This window comes from Vulpes lagopus, chromosome 12 (genome assembly GCF_018345385.1).
Source record: "Vulpes lagopus strain Blue_001 chromosome 12, ASM1834538v1, whole genome shotgun sequence".
In the NCBI taxonomy this organism is placed as follows: domain Eukaryota; kingdom Metazoa; phylum Chordata; class Mammalia; order Carnivora; family Canidae; genus Vulpes; species Vulpes lagopus.
This window is the reverse complement of record NC_054835.1, coordinates 13,868,415-13,889,215: the sequence shown is the minus strand read 5'-3', so window position 1 is coordinate 13,889,215 and position 20,801 is coordinate 13,868,415. Positions and strand designations below refer to the sequence as shown.

General features: G+C 51.3%; 2 protein-coding genes across 4 annotated transcripts; one reads left to right on the top strand and one right to left on the bottom strand.

Annotated features, from left to right (window-relative positions):
* The first annotated feature begins 2 nt into the window (after window positions 1-2).
* EMC6 (ER membrane protein complex subunit 6) lies at window positions 3-852 on the top strand. Of its 2 annotated transcripts, none has more exons than XM_041724333.1 (2): window positions 3-160; window positions 333-852. In XM_041724333.1, exon 2 carries the CDS (start codon window positions 371-373, stop codon window positions 701-703), a length of 333 nt encoding a protein of 110 aa, XP_041580267.1. In that variant the 5' UTR covers window positions 3-160; window positions 333-370; the 3' UTR covers window positions 704-852. The 2 variants fall into 2 exon arrangements, with proteins under 2 accessions (XP_041580267.1, XP_041580268.1); XM_041724334.1 differs by having other exon boundaries at window positions 98-239.
* A 2,438-nt stretch (window positions 853-3,290) lies between these two features.
* On the bottom strand, window positions 3,291-19,235 carry P2RX5 (purinergic receptor P2X 5). Of its 2 annotated transcripts, XM_041726490.1 has the most exons (13): window positions 18,910-19,234; window positions 13,244-13,394; window positions 12,523-12,594; window positions 12,179-12,254; window positions 11,996-12,092; window positions 11,643-11,723; window positions 11,166-11,304; window positions 10,495-10,631; window positions 9,955-10,048; window positions 9,780-9,845; window positions 7,459-7,541; window positions 6,442-6,591; window positions 3,291-5,662 (listed from the first exon to the last, which is right to left on the bottom strand). In XM_041726490.1, the coding sequence occupies exons 1-13, from the start codon at window positions 19,044-19,046 to the stop codon at window positions 5,593-5,595; spliced, it is 1,353 nt and encodes a 450-aa protein (XP_041582424.1). In that variant the 5' UTR covers window positions 19,047-19,234; the 3' UTR covers window positions 3,291-5,592. The 2 variants fall into 2 exon arrangements, with proteins under 2 accessions (XP_041582424.1, XP_041582425.1); XM_041726491.1 differs by lacking the exon at window positions 9,780-9,845 and having other exon boundaries at window positions 18,910-19,235.
* Window positions 19,236-20,801: the final 1,566 nt, after the last annotated feature.

Sequence of the window (20,801 nt, the reverse complement as noted above, 5' to 3'; positions counted from 1 at the left end):
GGGCGCCCGCGGCGTGCGCGTCGGGGGCGGGAGCGCGGTTTCGGCGCGTGCGCAGCGAGGGCCCTCCCGGCACCCTCCAGCGCAAGATGGCGCCGGGCGGGTCTGTGCCGCTGGCCGTCTGAAGGAACGCCGCGTGTCTGTGTCCGCCGCCGTGCTGCAGGTACCTGGGCGAGCCGGGCCGGGCCGAACCGAGCCCTCGGCCTCCTCTGCGTCCTTGGAAGGCCCGAGATCCAGGAGTGGTGTGAGGCGTTGGGAGTCGGGCGGGGGGTGGGGCGGCGTGCTCGCAAGTCGCCAGGCGCCGGAGGCCATTTGTCCCTGGGTTTTCTCCGCAGCTCCGCGGGAAAGTAGAGGCTGAGCCCCGGCGAGTGCGATGGCCGCTGTGGTGGCCAAGCGGGAAGGGCCGCCGTTCATCAGCGAGGCAGCTGTGCGGGGCAACGCCGCCGTCCTGGATTACTGCCGCACCTCGGTGTCCGCGCTGTCGGGGGCCACGGCCGGCATCCTCGGCCTCACCGGCCTTTACGGCTTCATCTTCTACCTGCTCGCCTCCGTCCTGCTCTCCCTGCTCCTGATCCTCAAGGCGGGAAGGCGGTGGAACAAGTACTTTAAGTCACGCAGACCTCTCTTCACCGGCGGCCTCGTCGGCGGCCTCTTCACCTACGTCCTGTTCTGGACGTTCCTCTACGGCATGGTGCACGTCTACTGAACCAGACTGGGAGGACTGCCGTCGGAGATTAACACCGTGTAGACTTAGTTTTTAAATTGTTGAATTCGCTGCTTGTTCTGTAACCTGATAATTTATATCTGAAGACGAAGAGCCTGTAACATTCTTCAGATTAAATGAAGCGTGAGACACTTCGTGGAGTCTTTTCCTACCTTAACTCATAGCCCATGTCTGCCGTGGGTGCAGAATCGCCAGGTTTTGGTTCCTAGAGAGCTGGGTCTGGGTCTCAGCCTTCTGTAATTTCCTTGCATTTATACATAGGCCGTCCAGAGAGACTACTAGGGCCTAAGTAAAGAGGGACTTACTGTTAGCAGCGTTTCCCACATGCCAAAACATCGTGCCTTGTACCCTTTACACCCGTTGTCTCATTTCATTCTAGCAATATCCTTGTGGGGTAGATAGAATTATTATCCCTCGTTGATGATTCTGAGGCTCAGGTTACACGGACCTCTGCCACAGAGAGGCACAGCTAGAAAGAGGGAGCCAAGTTCCAGATACAGGTCTTTTCATTGCTCTTGCTGCACTGGCTGAGTGTACCTTTTTTCAGATCCCCGACGTCCCTCTCTGGACCCACCACTGCTTTCAGGCATGAGTCGTGCCATTTCAGTTTCATTTCATCTAGCAACAGCTAGCTGTCATTTCCTTTTTAAACAACTTCAAGCTCTTTTCTAGAATATGTCTAATGGAGATTAAATAGACGACATTTAAGCTAAAGTTTGGGCTTGTTTAGAATGTAATGCTTTTGTCCATGTGCTAACCCATGATTCCTTCTTGTCAAGGGGGTATCTTAGAATAAAGTGCATACCTTTGAAAGATAATATATTGCATTAGAGTTATAGTAGTGAACGTGTTGCTCATGGAATTTATAGTCTAACTGGGAGGACCGGTATTCCCTAATTTCACAAATATTTAAATTTTGATAAGTGCTGTGAAGAGAGAACAGAGGAACCCTAACTGAGCCCAGGTTGGGGAGTAGGGATCAATAAAGTCTTTGAGGGGCGCCTAAGTGGCTCAGTCAGTTGAGCATCTGACTTTTGATTTCAGCTCAGGTGGTAATCTCAGGCTCTCAGGATGGAGCCCTGCCTCAGCCTAAGAACTCAGCAGGGAGTCTGATTCTCTCCCTCTCTCTACCCCCTCCTCAGTGTGTGCTTGCTTGCTCTCTCAAAATAAATAAATCTTTTTTAAAAAATCCTTTGAGATTACATTTGAGACCTCAGAGTTGAATAATAAGTATGAAGAAGAAGCTACATTCAAGAAAGCACAAGTGTTGGGCAGCCACGGTGACACAGCGGTTTAGAATTGCCTGCAGGCCAGGGTGTGATCCTGGAGACCTGGGATCCAGTCCCACATCAGGCTTCCTGCATGGAGCCTACTTCTCCCTCTGCCTGTGTCTCTGCCCCTCTCTTGCTCTGTCATGAATGAATGAATAAATAAATAAAATCTTTAAAAAAAAAAAAAAGTGTGAGGACCACTGGGCAGCAAGAAGGGGTTTGGCCTGTACCTGGAGAGTTAGAGAAGAGGCCAGGACCAAGGACTTGGATCAGTCATGGAAGGCTACAGTGGGGATGTTGGCCTTGATCCTAAAAGCAATTGGGAGAAGCCTTTGGAAGTTTTAGCCAGGAGTGATGGGATCACAATTGGATTTTTATTAAAAAGAATCCATTTCAGATCAGAAGATCTGAGAACTTGAATCCAAATCCCCTTTTACAGACAGTACATGGCCCATGGTCAATAACAGAGAGAGATCTGGGACCCAGGCATGCACACAAAGGGAAAAAGCAGGTGAGGCCACAGCTTTGCCTCCTTCACTCCCCCAGTGACCTCTGAACCCTCTCAGACCACCACTGAAGAGGCTCACAGGTATGGTTTGCACACTATGCCCTTCTCAACCTCCCTGTCCTGAGGGCTTTCCCTAAGTGAAATGGGAAGGTTTGTGATGTGGAATAAAGAGCAGTCCTACTGGATCGGGGGTTGGGGGTGCAGAATAAGTGAGCTGATTTACTTAAACATTATCTTTTATCACTAGACAGTAAGATTGAAATACTCGCTATTATAAAAAATATTGCAGAGAATGTCTTGATATCATTCTGAGGGAACTTAACTCCTAAAGCAGAAGGTAACTTGATTCCAAATGCTTTCCAGAGTTTTATCAGATTACCCTCATTGAGTGGAAATGTACCAGTTCTATTGTGTCTTCCCAGTCTTTAATATTTGCTCATTTAAAGAGTTTCCTTACTTCCATTTGAATTTCTTTGTAATACAATAGGGAACATAATTTATTGTTCACTGATGGTTTCTGTGTCTGCCTCTTTTCTCACTTTCTCCTTACATTTTCCTCTGAGACAGAGTGACTGAAAAGATAGGAAGGGGGGGAAAATCTAGTTTTCAAGGGATGCCTGGGTGGCTCAGCTGTTGAGCATCTGCCTTCAGCTCCCCATGATCCCGGAGTCCCAGAGTCCCCGAATCGAGTCCCACCATAGGGAGCCTGCTTCTCCCTCTGCCGATGTCTCTGCCTCTCTGTGTCTCTCATGAATAAATAAGTAAAATCTTAAAAAAAAAAAAAAAATAGTTTTCAAGTTAAAACCTTTTATTGTTTTATAGCCAAATAAAAATACATTTATAAGGCAGGTCCCAGACAGTGGTTGCCATCTTTCCTTCCTCCTTTGAGTCTGTGCACTTCGGCTTAAGGGGAAACAAACAGCTGGGAGAAAGGTGTGCCTTTTGAAGAGTCCCTGGAGAGAATGCTCTTGAGGGGAGCTGCATCATCTGGGTGGAGGAGGGTGGGCTGCAATCAAGTGGAGCCCTTTTTCAGACATGCAAGATGCCATTCCAAGTGGGGGTGATTTAGGGACTCTGCAGGACACTGTTGTCCTTAGCTGGGGTACTCAGACACCTGGAGGAAATCCTGTTCCCCCTTTACAGCACTGAGAAAGGAAGAACTGATGAGGCGTTGGGGCACAAAGGCAGCCGTGACTAGTTAGTCCCGGTGACCCCTACAACAGGGGTAGAGGGCACTTAGCTCTTTCATGGCTGGTCCCCTTGATAGCACTCAGTTTACAAATCCCATTGGCCAGCATCATGGCACTCCCAAGGCATGGAATTAATCATTAGGAACATACCAGGTAGGTGGCATTAGGCCAGGGTCTGTGCAAACCAAACACTGGGTCTTTTTTGGGCCAGAGGCAGCACGCAAGCCTTGGCTACTGAGCCATCAGACAATGGTGAGTGATGAGTTCTACGTCTCTCCCCTTGGGTTTACATGGGGACTCCTCAGATACTGGGAGAGGGAGAAGTGAGCGACGCCCCCCCCCCCCCCCCCCCCACTCAGTGTACTCCACCGTGTCCCTTTCTGACAGGAGACTTGGTCTGGTGTTGCAGACATCAGGAAAAGAACTTTTCATTTCCTGAGTAAGGGCACAAGTAACCCGGTAGGCTGTCAGCAAAACAGGAGAGCCTCTTGGAATTGGTAACACAAGTTGCCTCTGAACGGGTGGGAAGGAAGCTTTTCACTGTCTATAATCTTTTAACATAAATTATCTAGTCAAAATATTTTAATTCAAATACATTGAGCTTGCCCCTTTCCTGGGGGTGGCGATGGGGTGTAATCTTCTTGCTCTATCTGACCTGGAAATTGGCAGCACCTACCAAAGCTGGCCTCTTCCTTCCTTGGAGCCAGGCTTTGCTTATCTCCTTAACCAGTGCTCTCAAACAACAATGTTCACAACAGTCACCTAGGAGTCTTGTTGAAACACAGGTTCTGATTTGGATGGGGCAGCGACTGCATTTCCAACAAGTTCCCAGGTGATGCCCATATTGCCAGTCCACAGGCCACACATGAAGTAGTGAGGCTCTGCAGCCACTAGAGGGGGAAGCAGCACCATTCTGCAGGGTGGGGTGGGCTAGAGTAAGGTGGGGTAGGAAAGTCTGGGGTGAGGGGCCAGGCCCCCTGACAGTTTGGGCCTCCCAGTTGACAACTGCTTCCACCAGCCAAGTGAGCATCACCTATTATATCTCATTAGCCCTTCAGACCCAGGCTTTGCGGAGAGAGGGAGGGAAGCCAGGGACACCCAGCCGCATGGAACGGCAAGAGACAAATGACACAGGCAGATCATCTCCCATTTGGGTGAGACACTATGCTCAAAGCTTCCTGAGGCTGGGTGGGTGGGTGGACTGGGTGGTGGGTAGAGGCCTCTGTGCCTCCCCTTCCCCACCTTAGCTGGAAGCTCTCAGGGGCTGCCTCTCTCAAGGGCCAGCTGCCTCCTTGCACATCCAGTCCCTTCCTGGTTGCCTCCTTGGCCACCTTTAAATTTCATCTCTGAGGGCAAAGCCAAATATCCCCCTTGGATGTTGGCTAAAGTCTTTCTCTGAGGAGCCGCCATTCTCAACAGGGGTTTGTGAAGTCTCAGCTAGAGGTTGGAGGAAGGCCAGAGGAGCTGAGCCTGGCTGTGATGTCTATTGGCTCTGGAGGGAATTCCATGTGTGCTCCCATCCCTGAGGGCCAGGTCAGCATCTCATTTAAGCATCTCTTGGAGAGGGCACAGCCCAGAGCAAATAATGTTTATTGTGTGAATGAATCAATCAACTAGGTTCTTAGAAAAATGAAAACACTCGAATACCACCCAGGCCTCTGGCCTTCCCCCACTTGCTTCTCCAAAGCCTTCTCTTCTAGATCTGAGCCACTCTGGCCCCTAGCAGACTCCCCGCCACACATACAATACACACAACAAAAAGCTCGTAGCAGGATCCTGAGGTGCAGAAGAGATGGCTGTGCCTGGAAGCACCTGTCCATGCAAACACAATTTTTACTTCAGAGCCACAAGCTGTTCTGCCCCGACATCTTCACCAAATCTGCTGTCAACCAGCAGCTCTGGCTATGCCTCCGCTGTCCGCAGGTTCTGTAGCTGCTCCATATGCACTTTTCCATTGCCCAGGTGGCTAGACCTGTGTGTGGGTAGGGGGCACACAGGGACAGTTGGGAGCCCTGTGGACATGGATGGCCTAAAGGCAGAGCCCCCCACCCCCCTGCCCCACAGCCACCTCACTGGCAGCACCGCAGATAGAGCATTCGCAGAGAGGGGCAGTCTGGGGGCCCCTGGCCACGGCCCAGACATATGTTGGGGAGTCTCTGAAGCCACACCAGCAATGAGCAGCAGGCACTGTGGTGGTCCCCTGAGGGCACCTGGAGCCTCCCACAGCAACAGGCAAGGAAAGCATCTGATAAGGAGTAGGGGCATGGGGGACTTGGTAAGGGAGGAAAACCTGATGGAGAAGAATTGGATTCTAGATTCTATGTTCAAATCCCACTCAGCCATTTATTAGCTGTGACTCGAGCAAGCTACTTAACTTTTCTCGCCTCAGTTTCCTCATTAGTAGAATAGGGACTATTAGTGTCCACTTCATTAAGCAATTGAAATGAGCTGATGCAGACAAAGAGAAGTGGCTGGCAGAGTAAGCCTGAGTCAACGGTAGCACTGTTATTGTCTTAATGCTGGGACAGCACAGCAAGTGGACTTTGTGGTGACTTAGGGGCTTGGAGGAAATAACGAGCATCTTGGAGGGGCTAAAGCACCCCCTCCCCACAAAGTCCAGCGTGGATGGGCTCTCCTACATCCTGGCCGTCCTGCCATGTTGCCAGGTCACCCTGGAGCGGGCAGCAGGGGAGAGGGCCTGGCTGTCTCTGCAAGGTTCAGTCTCGGGTCCTCCGACCGGCAGCCCCTCACCTGGTGGGCTCCAGATGCTGCTGGTACCTGCAGCTGTTCCCCTTCTGGCTACTGCCTCTGGGCTGCGCCTCTGGATGTTCCGCTTCCTCTGCCTCTGGGATCCCACCCTGCTGCGAGGACTCTGCAAGCCCCGGGACGACCTGTAGGATTCTGGGCAGGACAGGACCTAGTTAACCCTGGCCTGCAGAGCCCGGCCCACCTTCTCCAAGCTGGTGAGGGTGGGCCCTGTAGACCCCCCTCGCCCTGGGGGGGACACCCCTCTTCCTCCTGCAGCTGCCAGGGAGGGGTAGAGGTACAATGAGGGCTCCATCAGGGTCATGCCCGAGGGCTCAGCCTGACCCAGGGCAGCTTCAATCCGGAGAATGGGGAACAATGTGCTGTGGTGGGGTGGAGGGAGTACCAAGGTGCCCACGTGGAGCCCAGCTCCTCCAGAATGGCTGGGCCACAGCCGTCTTCCCTTTCCAATCTGCCCACAGACATCTCCTAAGGCATTTCCACTTAGACTGTGTTCCACTGCTGTTAGCAGACACACACACACACCACCACCACCACCACCACCACACTCAGGGCTCAGAGAGGCCTAGAAATAGACCCCCACAGGAAAAAACAAGAAATCCATCTTTTTCCTATCTTACTACTCCAGCTCCCCTCAACCCAGCCCACCAGGACTACCAAGTCCAAGAATCCTAAAATGTAAGCGCTAGAAGGCTCATAGAGAGAGAAACTGAGGCACAAGGAAGCCTGGGAGTTGTCTGAAGTCCCAGAGTGGACAGCACCTGATTCAGGCCTGGAGGCTGAGTCCCCTGCCTTTTTTTGCTGCCAGGTGCTGTAAGCCAGAATCCAGTTCTTTATAAAGCCCATTCTCAGAACATTCCACCTCCCTGGCCCTTCCAAGGAGCTCCCAGTGATTCAGCCCCACCTCCAACCGGGGTAGAGTTTTCAGGCCAGGGAAGGGGAGGGGATCAAGGTGGCCCCAGGAGGGTCCCTTCACCCTGCTGGGGACAAAGCATAACTGACCTCACTTCCTCGTACTTCTTGTCTCGGTAAAAGTGGCTCTTCTTGATGAGGTAGATTAGTACCAGGTCACAGAAGAAAGCCCCCTGTGGCAGAAGAGTTGGGGTTCCGACCAGAATCCTAGACTTCCAGAAAGTGCCCTGCCACCTGACACACAGTACATCCCATCTGATCTTGTGCCAACCCCCAAGGGGCATCACCATCCCCAACGACGAGATGAGGACACTGGGTTCAGAAAGAGGCACTTTTGTCAAAGGCCACAGAGCTGGTCCATGGTAGAGCCAGAGTTAGCCTGGGTCCATCCATTCTGTCAGGCCAAGCACCCCCTGCACCACTCTGGCCCCATGCAATCCTGTCTTCAACGAATGTCTCCTGAGCACTCACCATCTGCCAGGTACTGCACTGGGGTGCAGGAGAATTAAGACAATGAGACCCTGTGGGAACCGTCCCTCTGGTGCAGGAGGCAAATATGTAAATTATGACAGTGACATATCCTATGATGAGGACAGGAGCAAGGAAGTAGACAGAAGACAGGACTCAGCCTGGGGAGGGATACCTGGGCTGAGTCTTGAGGGTTGAATAGGAGTTCATACAAAGCAAAAAAAAAGGGGGGGGGGGCCAGGAAGGGCATTGCGGAGGAAGCAAAGGAAATTCCACAGGGCTTATGTTGCAAAAGTGAGTGACACTTCTGGAGAGGTGTGATGGGGACCAGCCAGTAAACTTTCTTATAATGCCATTGAGGCCTTGGTCCTAATCCCTTAGGGAAGACACTGAAGAGCCTTGAACACAGGCAGGACACAGAAATTTGGGTTGGTCCCTCCCGTAGTAACTGTGAGAGATGAGTTGGAGGGGATCTGAGGAACAAGGATGACAGGACGGTCAAGGAAAGATGGATGAGGACAGAGCTAACCCAGCTGGAACCCACCAACACCCTTTCTGGGGAGCCTCAGACCAGAGCATGTAGTCCAAACACTGCACCAAGGGCCATTCCACCCACTGGCCCGAGGAAGGGAGAATTTCCTGCAGGGCTGACAACAAGGTGAGGGGGGTTGGGGGCCAAGGAACAGACTCACAGGTGAACTGGGCCTCTGACTCTGGGCACTCTGACCCCCCTGAGATGCCCAAAATGTTATTTATCACTTCCTCGTTCCACAGAGAACAGTCCTCCACCCAACCTAGCCTCTATACCACATTTCCTGTCACATGTATTTTCCAGGTAGATCTCCCGTGCTCTTGCATTCTGACTGACCCACGCCATGTGGCAGTAAACACTGAGAGTGGCCCAGCTCTAAGAAAGTCATGTAAGCAAATGTCCAAGTCTCCCTAACAATGGTCCCCTGCAGTAAAGAGGAATCATCCGGGACTCACTTGCATCCACACCTCTCAGAACGGCCTTGTTGAATCCTGTTACTTGGTGATACTGTTACACAGTTCTCCTGGTCTCCATAAAAAGTCCATCCTAGGTCCTGCCCAAAGCCAGCACCGAGAGGGCAGAGAGGACGAGGTGGCCAGAAACCCCGGCAAGGAGCTTGCTGGTGTGGGCGTGAGCCCCTCACCAACAGCTCCTATGTCTTTAAAAAAAACTTCCAGAAGATCAAGACATAAGGCATGACAAGAAGCTCGGAGGAAACCTTTGCCTCCCTTTCAGCAACTACTTCCTCTCCTGTGAGCCCCGCTGGGCCCAGCTGACAGACAGACCTGAGGGAGGACTATAGCCTGGTGTCCCTACTGCTCATCTTCAAGCCCCGTGATTCTCAACTAGCAGTGACTTTGCTCCCCAGGGGACATTTGGCAATTTCTGGATTGCCATTTTTGGTTGTCACAACTAGGGAAGAAGGCACTGCTGGCGCCTGGTGAGTACAGGTATCTACTGTAATGCTGTTTAACATCCTACAGTGCACAGAGGGCCTCAACACAAAAAAAGAATTATCTGGCCCAAAATGTCAACAGAGCCACAGCTGAGAAACCCTGGATCTAGCTGGATCCAGCTGGATCCCGTCTCCACTGGGACAGCAGTGGAAATGAAGCTTCCAAGTGCAGGGACCAACCCAGGATCCCAGAGAAGCCCAGCCCCACCCCACTCCTACCCCTTGCTCCAGAGCTGCAGGCAGATGCCTCTCTGGGGAAACTGGGGAAAGTCAGGTGGGGACTGCTACATGGGGAGTGCTGGCAGGTGTCAGGGGACGTGTCAGGTCCTTCTTTACCTGCATCCCCTGGCCTCACCTGTTCTCATTCCTCCTGAAACATCAGGACAGCACCTTTCAAGCAGTTTCCCCCTCCCCTGCCAGCGCTCAGAGAGTAAAGGTGAGGAGGGGAGTACTCACAGCACCCATGAGCGCCACCCCAGAGCCAATATTGATGATTGTGGGGATGATGCTGAACTTCCCTGCCTGTAGCACAAAGGAACAATGCAGGGTGAACAGGGATGGGTCCCAGGGACTCCAACATGACCCACCCTAGACCTGCCCAGCCTCAGAATGGGAGATACACTGCACATACCTTGCCATTTACCATCACATCAAAGCGGATCCCGTAGGCTTTCATCAGCGTGCGGAACTCCACTCCAGCTCCATCTCGGTAATATCTGGCAAACCTAAGGGAGACCTTCCCTGCTTGGCAACACATATTTGGCTGCTTTGGATATTTATAAGCATCCCAGGACCCTGCTCTTAGCAGCACTGGGAGAGGTTACAGACCCTCTTGCTAACATTATGGTAAAGATGCATCCAGATCTGTGAAAGCCTTACAGACATTCCCCTGGGAGGCAAGGGCTTTTCCATGATATGCTGGGTTGACTCAGGGCCACCAAAGCACTGAAGGAAGTGACCCAGCTAAGAAGCCAAGCCTCAGCTCCTGGTGAGCCCACAGGGTGACAGAAACCTCTCCTCTCCTAGCTGCCACCCTTCACCTCTCCACAGCTCCTTGTCCCCATACCTCCCACTCTAATATCTACCCAAGTAAGGGTTGTCATGGTGCTAGCACTCAGAAAAAGACAAAACATGGACAGGGTAACAACACAGTGAGTCTGGTCCTGGTTACCTGAAGTTGTACCCAGAGGAGATTGAGTTTCCTGAAAATGTGTTGTCCAGACGGCTAAAAGAATAGTGAGGGTTGCATTCAGAAGGAGCTTTATCAAGATCACAATCCCATTCAATCTGAATTCCTATCACACCACCCTGATGAAGAAGAGATAATAATCAGTGCACAGGACTTTGTGGAGATGGAGAGAAGTCACAGAAAGAGCTGGACAAGATGGGGAAAGTACACAGGCCCATGGTCAGCCAGCCCCTGGAACATCCTTCCTGGAAGAAGGTGGGAGTTCCAGGGTCCTAGCCCTGCCTTTGGAGTGGCTGAGCAAACAGGCTGCTGAGAGCACCCAACCCCAGAATCCTCCTGCTTCATGCCTCCAGGAAGAAGGGAAGTACTTGAGTGAGCACCCACGCTGGGATGGGTGCCTTACACAAGAGCCAGAATGTGCCAATGGGGCTCCTTCCAGCTCAATTTCAACGGATGTCCCAAGGATTCAGAACCAAACAGCAGGTGCTCAGTGTGGCTCTCACTGGGTGCCCGAATTCTGTAGGCTGTGCATCCCTGGGCCACCCCATCCTACAGGTCCCCCTAATTACCTCCCTCTTCCTTACAGAGCCCAGACCCAGAGCTCTCAGGCCCCCAGACCCGCAGGCCCGGCTCCCTGAGGGCACACCACCCACCTGCTGGGCTATCTCCTGGAAGTCACTCCCCGTCCAGCTGACCATGGACCCCAGGCGGAAGATAGGGCAGTAGGGGTTCTTGGGGCCAAACTGACAGGACTTGAGGAAAGCTTTGTCTTTGGTGTCCAGCACATTGGTCCTGGATGGGAGGCCATGAACAGTGAAATGAAGCTGAGACTGGTTGTTCTCAGGTGAGAGCCAGCCTGACCCAGGAGTTGCTGGGCCTTTATCTGGCTTAGGCTGAGTCCCTAACTTTAGCCCCTACTCAAGTCCTGACTACTGCCCCCACAGCACCCCCAGCAACCTACTGCACTCAGGACAGAACCACACTCCCACAGCAAGGGGAAGGGGTGCTCCAGCATCACCCAGTGGTTCATTCACACACAGGCGTCACACGCACGGACAGCCCATGCACACAGGCCCATGCACAATAACAGGAGGCAGGCCCTAGATCCCCAATAACCTAGTCCCACGTACTTGGAAAAGTTGAATTTGGGGAAACGAATGAAATTCTTTATGTAAACAGTGAAGTCTTCAGCCTTGCCCAGGAGTGGTTTCCTGAAAACCAAGCCAGGAGAGTCTGTCCAGGAGGCCCTGCCCCTGCTCCCACAGTACATCTCCCAGGCCTATGGCAGGGCTGAGGCCTGCCTTCTCCCTGGGTCCCCTGGTTCTTTGCCAAGAACCATTAATTTGCTCATGTTGGGGTGGTCCTCAGGCCTTTGTGGAGTGTCCTCAGAAAGAGGATCTGAGTAGATATGTCTCCACCATCAGGCTGAGACCCACTCACTGCCCAGGTAGCTCTTCAGGGTCCCAAGGCCATAGCCACTCACACTGGCCTGGACTTTGTCTCCACTGGGCACCAAGCGAAGATCTCACAGGTGCCCCTTTGCATGTTCCCCACCCGCAGGCAGCGGCCAGTCTTCACTCCTGCAGGATAGGGACGGAGACAGTGCTAGAAGCCTCCCGGATCCATCCCCCACTTTGCTCCCAACCCTGGCCATTCTAGGCCTCACCGTTTCCAGCCACAACTGGCTCCCCAGGAGGGCAGTCATTGTCCGTATAGCACCAGGCATCCGGAATGCTTTCACTCTGCCAGAAAGAAAGGACACCTGGGTGGGGAAATCCCCCACAGGGGCCCCAGTTCAGAGCCAAGTTCCATCCCAGGAATTAGGACAGGAGCCCAAGAGGAGCCACACACCCTTTGAGAACCTGCTTCTGCCCCCAAACAATGCAGATACATGCTCTGGGGCACTTGGAGGAGATAGAAACCCCCCTCTTCTGCGTCAGGAGAGGGGTAGACCCCAACCTCTGTTGGAGGCTCTTCCACCCCTCCCCTGCTTTCTGCACCAAATCAAACCTCAGCACAGGTCTCCTGCCGCTGGTTGGGGGTCACGATCAAGTTGGTGATTACGAAGAAGACGTTCTCTCCCTGAGGAGCCAGAGAGGAGTTAAGGGACATCCTCCTGCCTCTTGGGGACCCTCTTTCCCAGTGCTTGGCAGGGGGTTGGGTCTCCGCATGGGTGTTGAGGACAATGGGGCCACAGAATCAATGGATCCCATTCATCTGCCCACTCACTCTTAAGTCTCTGAGTAGATATCCTTTGATAAGTCCCTTTCAGGCCCACTGTCCCAAACTGCCCCCTCCCCGAATTCCTATTTTGACCTCAGTCCCTGGGATCCAAGCCCAAGTCTGAGAGAAGAGGACAGGACTGGGTGGCCAATGACTGGGCCCAGGCTAATGGTGAACAGGCCAGGGAGCCTTTCCCAAGGTCAGTGGCTAATACAAGGAAGCGGTTCTCTGCAGCAGGCCACCTGACTCAATGTGACCTGAACGTTCTAGGGGCCTCATTTGGTCTCTACAGCTTCAGGGCTTATTGGGAAGGGACTGGTCCCACAGGCACAGTAGAGGAGGGCAGGGGATGGATGTAGGGGGGAGGGTCTGCGCAGGGTCTCCATCTGCAAACCCTGGCAGCTGTCCTGGGCCAAGGGAATCCCTAGGTAACTGAGCAGCTCCCTAGGTGACCCACCCTGAGTCAGGCCATGCTAGCCCAGGGCCCAGTGCTATGGGGGGCTCAGACCTGGGGTGGGATGACGTAGTCAGCAACATCCCAAAGCCGCTCCCCGAGCTCAGTCGTGTTGGTGAAGGTCACACCTTTGACTTTGGTGACAATGCTGCTCTGCAGGGAGGTGTCAGTGTCTTGGTAACCCTTCTTTACCAGGAACACCCAACTGCAAGGAAAGGGCCAACAGGTGGGCATCAGCCTCATTGCTGCCCTCAGGGAATCTTCCCCAGAGGTTTCACCTTTCCCACCAGCTCCTAAGCTGGGGTCACAACTCCACTGCTGCCTAAAACCTCATCCTGCAAACAGCAGAGGTGACAAGCAATCCCAGAACCAGGAGACGACTGCTCTCAGGGGCTGAGGCCCTGAAGATGGCCAAGGCTGAGCCAAAACCTGCACACCCAAGCCCTAGTGATGTGACCTCAGGAGAGCCAATGAACTCTGGGGAGTTAGTAACAGTGCCTCTCTTCCAGGCGGGGAGGGGTTGAGGGCGAGGACAGTGAAAGGAGATGGTGCATAACATGAAACTATTCATTAACAGAAGTTCTTTTTAAAAATATTTTATTTATTTGAGAGAGAGAGAGCATGAGCAGGGGGAGGGGCAGAGGGAGAAGCAGACTTCCCACCGTGCAGGGAGCCCGATGCAGGACTCAACCCCAGGACCCCAGGATTATGACCTGAATCGAAAGCAGGGGCTTAACTGACTGAGTCACCCAGAAGCCCCAACATGAAACTATTCATGAGGAAACCTCAGACAAATCCAAACTGAGGGGCACTCTACAAAACGAGAGTACAAATCCTATACTCTCTAATGCCCAAAACACACATAATAAAAGAAAAAATAGATAAGTGGAACTTCAACAAAATTAAAAACTTTTGTACATCAAAGGACACTATCAAGAAAGTGAAAAGATAATCCACAGAATGGGAAATAATATTTGCAAATCATATATACTGGTCAGGGTCTGGTACCCAGAATATATAAAGAACTCTTACATCCACAATAGCCAAACTGTGGAAGGAGCCTCAATGTCCTTCAACAGATGAATGGGCAAAGAAAATGTGGTCTCTATATACAATGGAATATTACTCAGCCATCAGAGAGGACGAATATCCACCATTTGCTTCAACGTGGATGGAACTGGAGGTTATGATGCTCTGTAAAGTAAGTCAATTGGAGGAGGACAATCATCATGGTTTCACTCATACCGGTGAATATAAGAAATAGTGAAAGGGATTATAAGGGAAAGGAGAGAAAATGAGTGGGAAAAATCAGAGAGGGTGACAAAGCATGAGAGACTCCTAACTCTGGGAAACGAACAAAGGGTTGTGGAAGGGGAGGTGGGCAGGAGGTTGGGGTAACTGGGTAACTGAGGAGAGCACTTGACGGAATGAGCACTGGGTATTATATTATATGTTGGCAAATTGAATTTAAATTTAAAAAAGGAAAAAAAAAAAAAAAAAGAACTCTTACAGTTCAGCAATGAAAAAAATAACCCGATTGAAAAATGGGCCAAGGGCAGCCCCGTGGCCCAGCGGTTTAGCGCCACCTTCTTCCCCGGGGTATGATCCTGGAGATCTGGGATGGAGTCCCACGTTGGGCTCCCTGCATGGAGCCTGTTTCTCCCTCTGCCTGTGTCTCTGCCTCCCTCTCTCTCTCTCTCTGTCATGAATAAATAAAATCTTAAAAAAAAAAAAAAAAAAAAAAGAAAGAAAGAAAGAAAGAAAGAAAGAAAGAAAAATGGGCCAAGGATTTGAGTAGACATTTCTCCAAAGATATACAGATGGCCAATAAGCCCATGAAAAGAATTTTGCTCAACATCATTAATTACTAAGGAAATGAAACTCAGAACCACAATGAGATACTATTTCACACCAAATAAGGTGACTATAATTAAAAAAAAAAAAAAAAGCAAAATAACAAGTGTTGGTGTGTTGATGAGGATGCAGAGAAATTGGACCTCACTGATATGAATATACTGCAGGTGCTGTGGAAAACAGCTTGGTAGTTGACCCACCAACTTCATGCCAAAATATATACCCAAGAGAACTGAAAACATATATCCACACAAAAACCTGTACATGGCCGTCCTTGGCTACATTATCTGTGACAGCCAAAAAGTAGAAACAGTCCAATGTCTGTCAACAGATAAATGAATAAACAAAATGTGGGTACCATTCTGCCATAAAAGGAATGAAGTCCTGATTCAAGCTATGAGTAAACCTTGAAAACATTATAAATGAAGAAGCCAGACCCAAAAAAGACTACATGTTGTACAATTTGATGTATATGAAATGTCCAGAAAATCTATAGAGATGGAAAGAACATTAGTATTGTCAGGGGCCGGGGGTCAGGGAGTATTCCGACTGCCTGCTAATAGACATGGGTTTCTTCTTGGGGTGATGGAAAGGTTCTGAAATAAGATAGTGGCAATAGTTGTACAACACTGAGAATGAACTAAAAACCACTGAATTGTATAATTTTAAATAACTGAAATGGTGGGCAGCCCTGATGGCGCAGCGGTTTAGTGCCGCCTGCAGCCCAGGGCGTGATCCTGGAGACCCAGGATTGAGTCCCATGTTAGGCTCTCTGTATGGAGCCTGCTTCTCCCTCTGCCTGGGTCTCTGCCTCTATGTGTCTCTCTGTGTCTCTATGAATAAATAAGTAAAATCTTAAAAAAAAATAACTGAAATGGTGAATTACATACTAGGTGACTTTTACTTCAATTAAAAAGTTGTAATAAAATAAAAATCCTGTACTTTTCGAAAAACGTCAATGTCATGAAATACAGAGACAGTCTCAGGTACAATTCCAGATTAAAGGGGACTAAGAAGATAAGTCAAATGAATGCAAGGCAGGATTTCAGATTGATTTTTTTTTTTTTTTTTTTTTTTTTTGCTATTAAAGGCAATTTATAAGAGGTCCATAGTTAGAAAATAATATTATTTTAGGGTTAATTACCTAATTTTCTTAACTGTACTTTGTTAAATAAGAGAATTTGTTGGTTTTAAGAAATATGCACTGAAGTATTTAATAGTAAAGGGGTATAATGTCTGCAACTTACACTTTCTTTATATATTTATTTATTTATATACTTGAGAGAGGGAGCACTTGAGTGGGGACAAAAGCAGAGAGAGAGAAAGAAGCAGACTCCCCACTAAGCAGGAAGCCCAACACTGGGCCAGATCTCACACCCCGAGGTCATTACCTGAGCCAACGCCCAGCTGATGAGCCATCCAGGTGTCCCTGCAATTCACTCTTAAGCAGAAAAAACTACATGTATACACACACATTATGCATATGTGGAGAAAAAAAGGAGAAAGGACAACTCAAATGTAGTGAAATGTTAACATCTGGGGAGTCTAGGTGAAGGATGTTTTAAAAAGTTTGTACTACCCCTGTAACTTTTCTGCAGGTCTAAAATGATGTCGAGGGGATCCCCAGGTGGCTCAGTGGTTTAGCGCCTGCCTTTGTTTGGCCCAGGGCATGATCCTGGAGTCCTGGGATCGAGTCCCATGTCAGCTCCCTGCACGGAGCCTGCTTATCCCTCTGCCTGTGTCTCTGCCTCTCTCTGTCTCTCTCTCTGTGCCTCTCATGAATAAATAAATAAAATCTTTTTAAAAATAAATAATAAAAATAGACCTGCCCTACAACCCAGCAATTGCACTGTTGGGGATTTACCCCAAAGATACAGATGCAATGAAACGCCGGGACACCTGCACCCCGATGTTTCTAGCAGCAATGTCCACAGTAGCCAAACTGTGGAAGGAGCCTCGGTGTCCATCGAAAGATGAATGGATAAAGAAGATGTGGTCTATGTGTACAATGGAATATTACTCAGCCATTAGAAACGACAAATACCCACCATTTGCTTCAAAGTGGATGGAACTGGAAGGTATTATGCTGAGTGAAGTAAGTCAATCGGAGAAGGATAAACATTGAATATTCTCATTCATTTGGGGAATATAAATAATAGTGAAAGGGAATATAAGGGAAGGGAGAAGAAATGTGTGGGAAATATCAGAAAGGGAGACAGAACATAAAGACTCCTAACTCTGGGAAACGAACTAGGGGTGGTGGAAGGGGAGGAGGGCAGGGGGTGGGGGTGAATGGGTGACGGGCACTGAGGGGGGCACTTGACGGGATGAGCACTGGGTGTTATTCTGTATGTTGGTAAATTGAACACCAATAAAAATAAATGTATTATAAAAAAAAGAAAAATAAATAAATAACAAAAAAAAAATAAAATGATGTCGAAATTTTAAAAAAAAATTTTTTTTTAATGAGATGGCACATGTAAATTGCTTAGCACCGTGAGTACCCAGCCAGGGAAGAAAATAAATACAACCATCAGCCTATTGTGGACATTACTGTTAAGGTCAGAGCCTGCCCAGATTAATCCCTTGGGAAAGTGGGGAAAATGAAGGGCATGAGAGGGCAGGAGGCTGCCAGCCTGAGGTTATGCTGGGAGGAGATTGCCCTGTACCTCCCAGGTTGCCAGTGAGGGTTCTCTGTGTAGCAGGTGCCCACTAGGATGTGCACAGGCTTTTCAGCTCTGGGGCAGACCTAGACTAGACTCTCCTGTCCTCAAGGGAACCTGAGAGGGCTGTGACAATGAGTGGGACACAAAGGGCACAGCCTGGACAGAAACATTCGGCAAATGCTCAAGGAACAACACACATTCATTTCACACCTACTTCCTAAGCAGTTAGGTGATGCCATGCCTGCCTTCAGGGTGTCCCCAACCTGGATGGGAGTCCGACATTAAGGAAACGATCCCTCTGGAACATATCAGAGGAGTTATTCAAGAACCTGGGTCTGAAGGACCAGTGGGCGCTAATCAAGTGGAGGAGCAGAGGCATGCCTGCTGAGAAGCAGCATGTACAAAGGCCCTCAGGTGGGAGGCACTGGTGTGCCTGGGGGACGCAGCTCTAGGGGCACTCCGCTTCCTAGTGAAGTGGCCCTCCCATGAAGAGCTGTGCTGCTCCCCCAGTCAGGAAATAGGAAGGCCTCAACAGCATTCACTGAGGCAGTAAGAGAGGCACATGTGCCACCCACTCACGTGGTGTCATTTCCTCCTAACACCTGTTTCTTCCTTCCTTGGGGGTTGGGGCTCTGAACAGTGCCTGGCTGAGCTGCCCTGTCCCCTGACGGTGGGAGGGGGTGAAGGGGAAGGGAAGTCCAGCTGGGTGAGGGTAGAGGGCCTCTGGGCAGGACCCCCTGTCGACACCAGAGAGGCCAGCCAGGGGTGGGGTGAGTCCACCAGAAGGCAGTGCTGGGACATGCCAGGCTGATGGGCTGCCCCAGACAGGAGCTCAGCGCATGAGCTCCGTGATTATAAATAACCCACCGGGTGCCTGGGCCTGCACCAGGCCAGCAGGCCCGGGAGGCTCTCGCGGCAACAGCTGGAGCCTAGCCCCCTGCGCCTCTCCCCCTCGGGTGGCCCTAACACCCAGAGCTCCGCCCGTGAGTCGGAAGCTGCCCCCATGAAGGACGCAGAAGTCTCCCAGGGGCTCATCACCTCCGGGGCGGGTGGGCAAACAGAGGGCTCCCTCTTTACCCGCCGCCCTCACGCCCAAGAGCCCCTTCCCCAGCACGGGGGCCGCACATCGGTCCCCGGGCCCTGGAGGGGCACAGCTGCGGCCAGAGCCTCCCCCACCCTTGAGAGCCCCGGAGAACTCACACCACCAGGTAGGTCAGGATGGAGACCTGCAGCAGCCGGTAGAGCAGGCCCACCTTCTTGTTCTTGGCGATGACATACTTCTCGGTCTTGTAGTCGAACAGCGCCTGGGAGAGCCCTTTGCAGCCCGCCTGCCCCATGTCGCTGTCTCGCCTGCGCCTGCGGCCCCTCGCCCTGCGGCTGCCGCATGGGAGCCGCTCTCGCCGCCGCCGCCGGCCGCCTGCCCCGGGCTCCTGGGCACAGCGTCCGCGAAGGGCAGGAGCGCCGGGCGGGCACGCGCGGCGGCGGGGAGCACGGCGGCCGGAGCGCGGGGGGCGGAGCGCGGAGGGTGGGGTGCGGGGCGGGGGGTGGTGGCGCTGGGAGCGACCTTGCCGCCGCCTCGCCCTCTTCCTTCCCGCCTCTTCCTCCCCGCCTGCAGGCATCCCTAAGGCGTAGGCCGCGCGTGAGCCACCACCCACCCCCACCCCCGCCAGAAATCAGAAATCTGGCACTGGAGGAGCAGGGGCAAGGAGATGAGAGTAGGAAGGGCAGCTTTTCAAGCAACCCCACGTTTTCTACTCCCAGAGCAACTCTGGGTGGGGGGGTGAATTGATTGAATAAATGGGGAAACTGAGGCCAGGGGAGGCAGGACCTACAGCGCAGGAAGTGAAGAGGGAATAAGGAACATTTGCGGGGCTTGATTTAGGGGGACCACGATGATTCTCACCGCAGGCTGGGAGAGAGTCTTGCCAGATTCGTGGCTCCTGTAACCCCTGTGATGAAGTGTGTGTTCCCAGGGCACCCGCTGCTCGCCTAGAACCCAGCCTCCCTGGGAGCCAGTTGCCAAGCAGGCCCCAGCGCCCACAGCATAAAGAACTCTGTACCACACCTAGAATAGACAGGTGGGCTGGGGGCGTGGAGATGCAGGCAACCACGACCCAGGATCACAAAATATGCCGGGAGAGAGTTCAAACCAACTGTCTGAAATGTTCCCAAAGCAAGAGAAGGGCCTAATCTAGGCTGCTCAAACTGTACCCCTCCTCACAACAGGTGAAATTAAATGAGAGGGAACAGGCACTGGGATGAAGGCGGGCATCTCTGAGATCAGTTTTAGAACTTGTGACAGCCACAGCGAGGCAGGCCCCTGTGTTTCTACATCCTGCCATCTGACCAGAAGCAGTCCTGATCCTCTCTCTACCCTGCCTCTGAGAAGTTCCCTTCCCTGAACCATAGGCTCCAGGGGTTGGAAGGGTCCCGAAAGTTCATCAAGGAGACTCTCTCTAAAAGTAAAAGCTACAGGGCAGTAAGTGTCCAGTTTGGCACAGAATCATTTGGAAGAAAAATGCAAAATCCCTGTGCCCTGCCCCTAATACTTTGATTCCATAAGTCTAGGATGGGGCCTGGGAGTCATGCTCTCAAATTGTAATTTGGGAAGCACAGATCCTTCCATCTTTTCATCAAATTCAAATGCCATTTCCTGGGGCGCCTGGGTGGCTCAGTGGTTGAGCGTTTCTGCCTTTGGCTCAGGACGTGGTCCTGGGGGTCCTGGGATCGAGTCCCACATCAGGCTCCCCATGAGGAGCCTGCTTTTCCCTCTGCCTGTGTCTCTGCCTCTCTGTCTCTCATGAATAAATAAATATTTTTTTAAAAAAATCAAATGCCATTTCCTCAAAAGGTGTATCTTATTAACAGCCCCCAAAATTTGGCCTCTACCCCAGTCAATTTCTATCCCATTACCCTTCCTTATTCCCTGAAAGCACTGGTTATTCTTGGATAGAATCTTGTTTACTTATTGACTGTGTCCCCACTAAGACCATAAGCTCCTGTAGCATGGGAACCTTGCCTTTGGACATCTCTGTGTCCTATGACCACTGCTGTATCTGCCATATCTTAGCTCAATATGTATTTGTCCACTG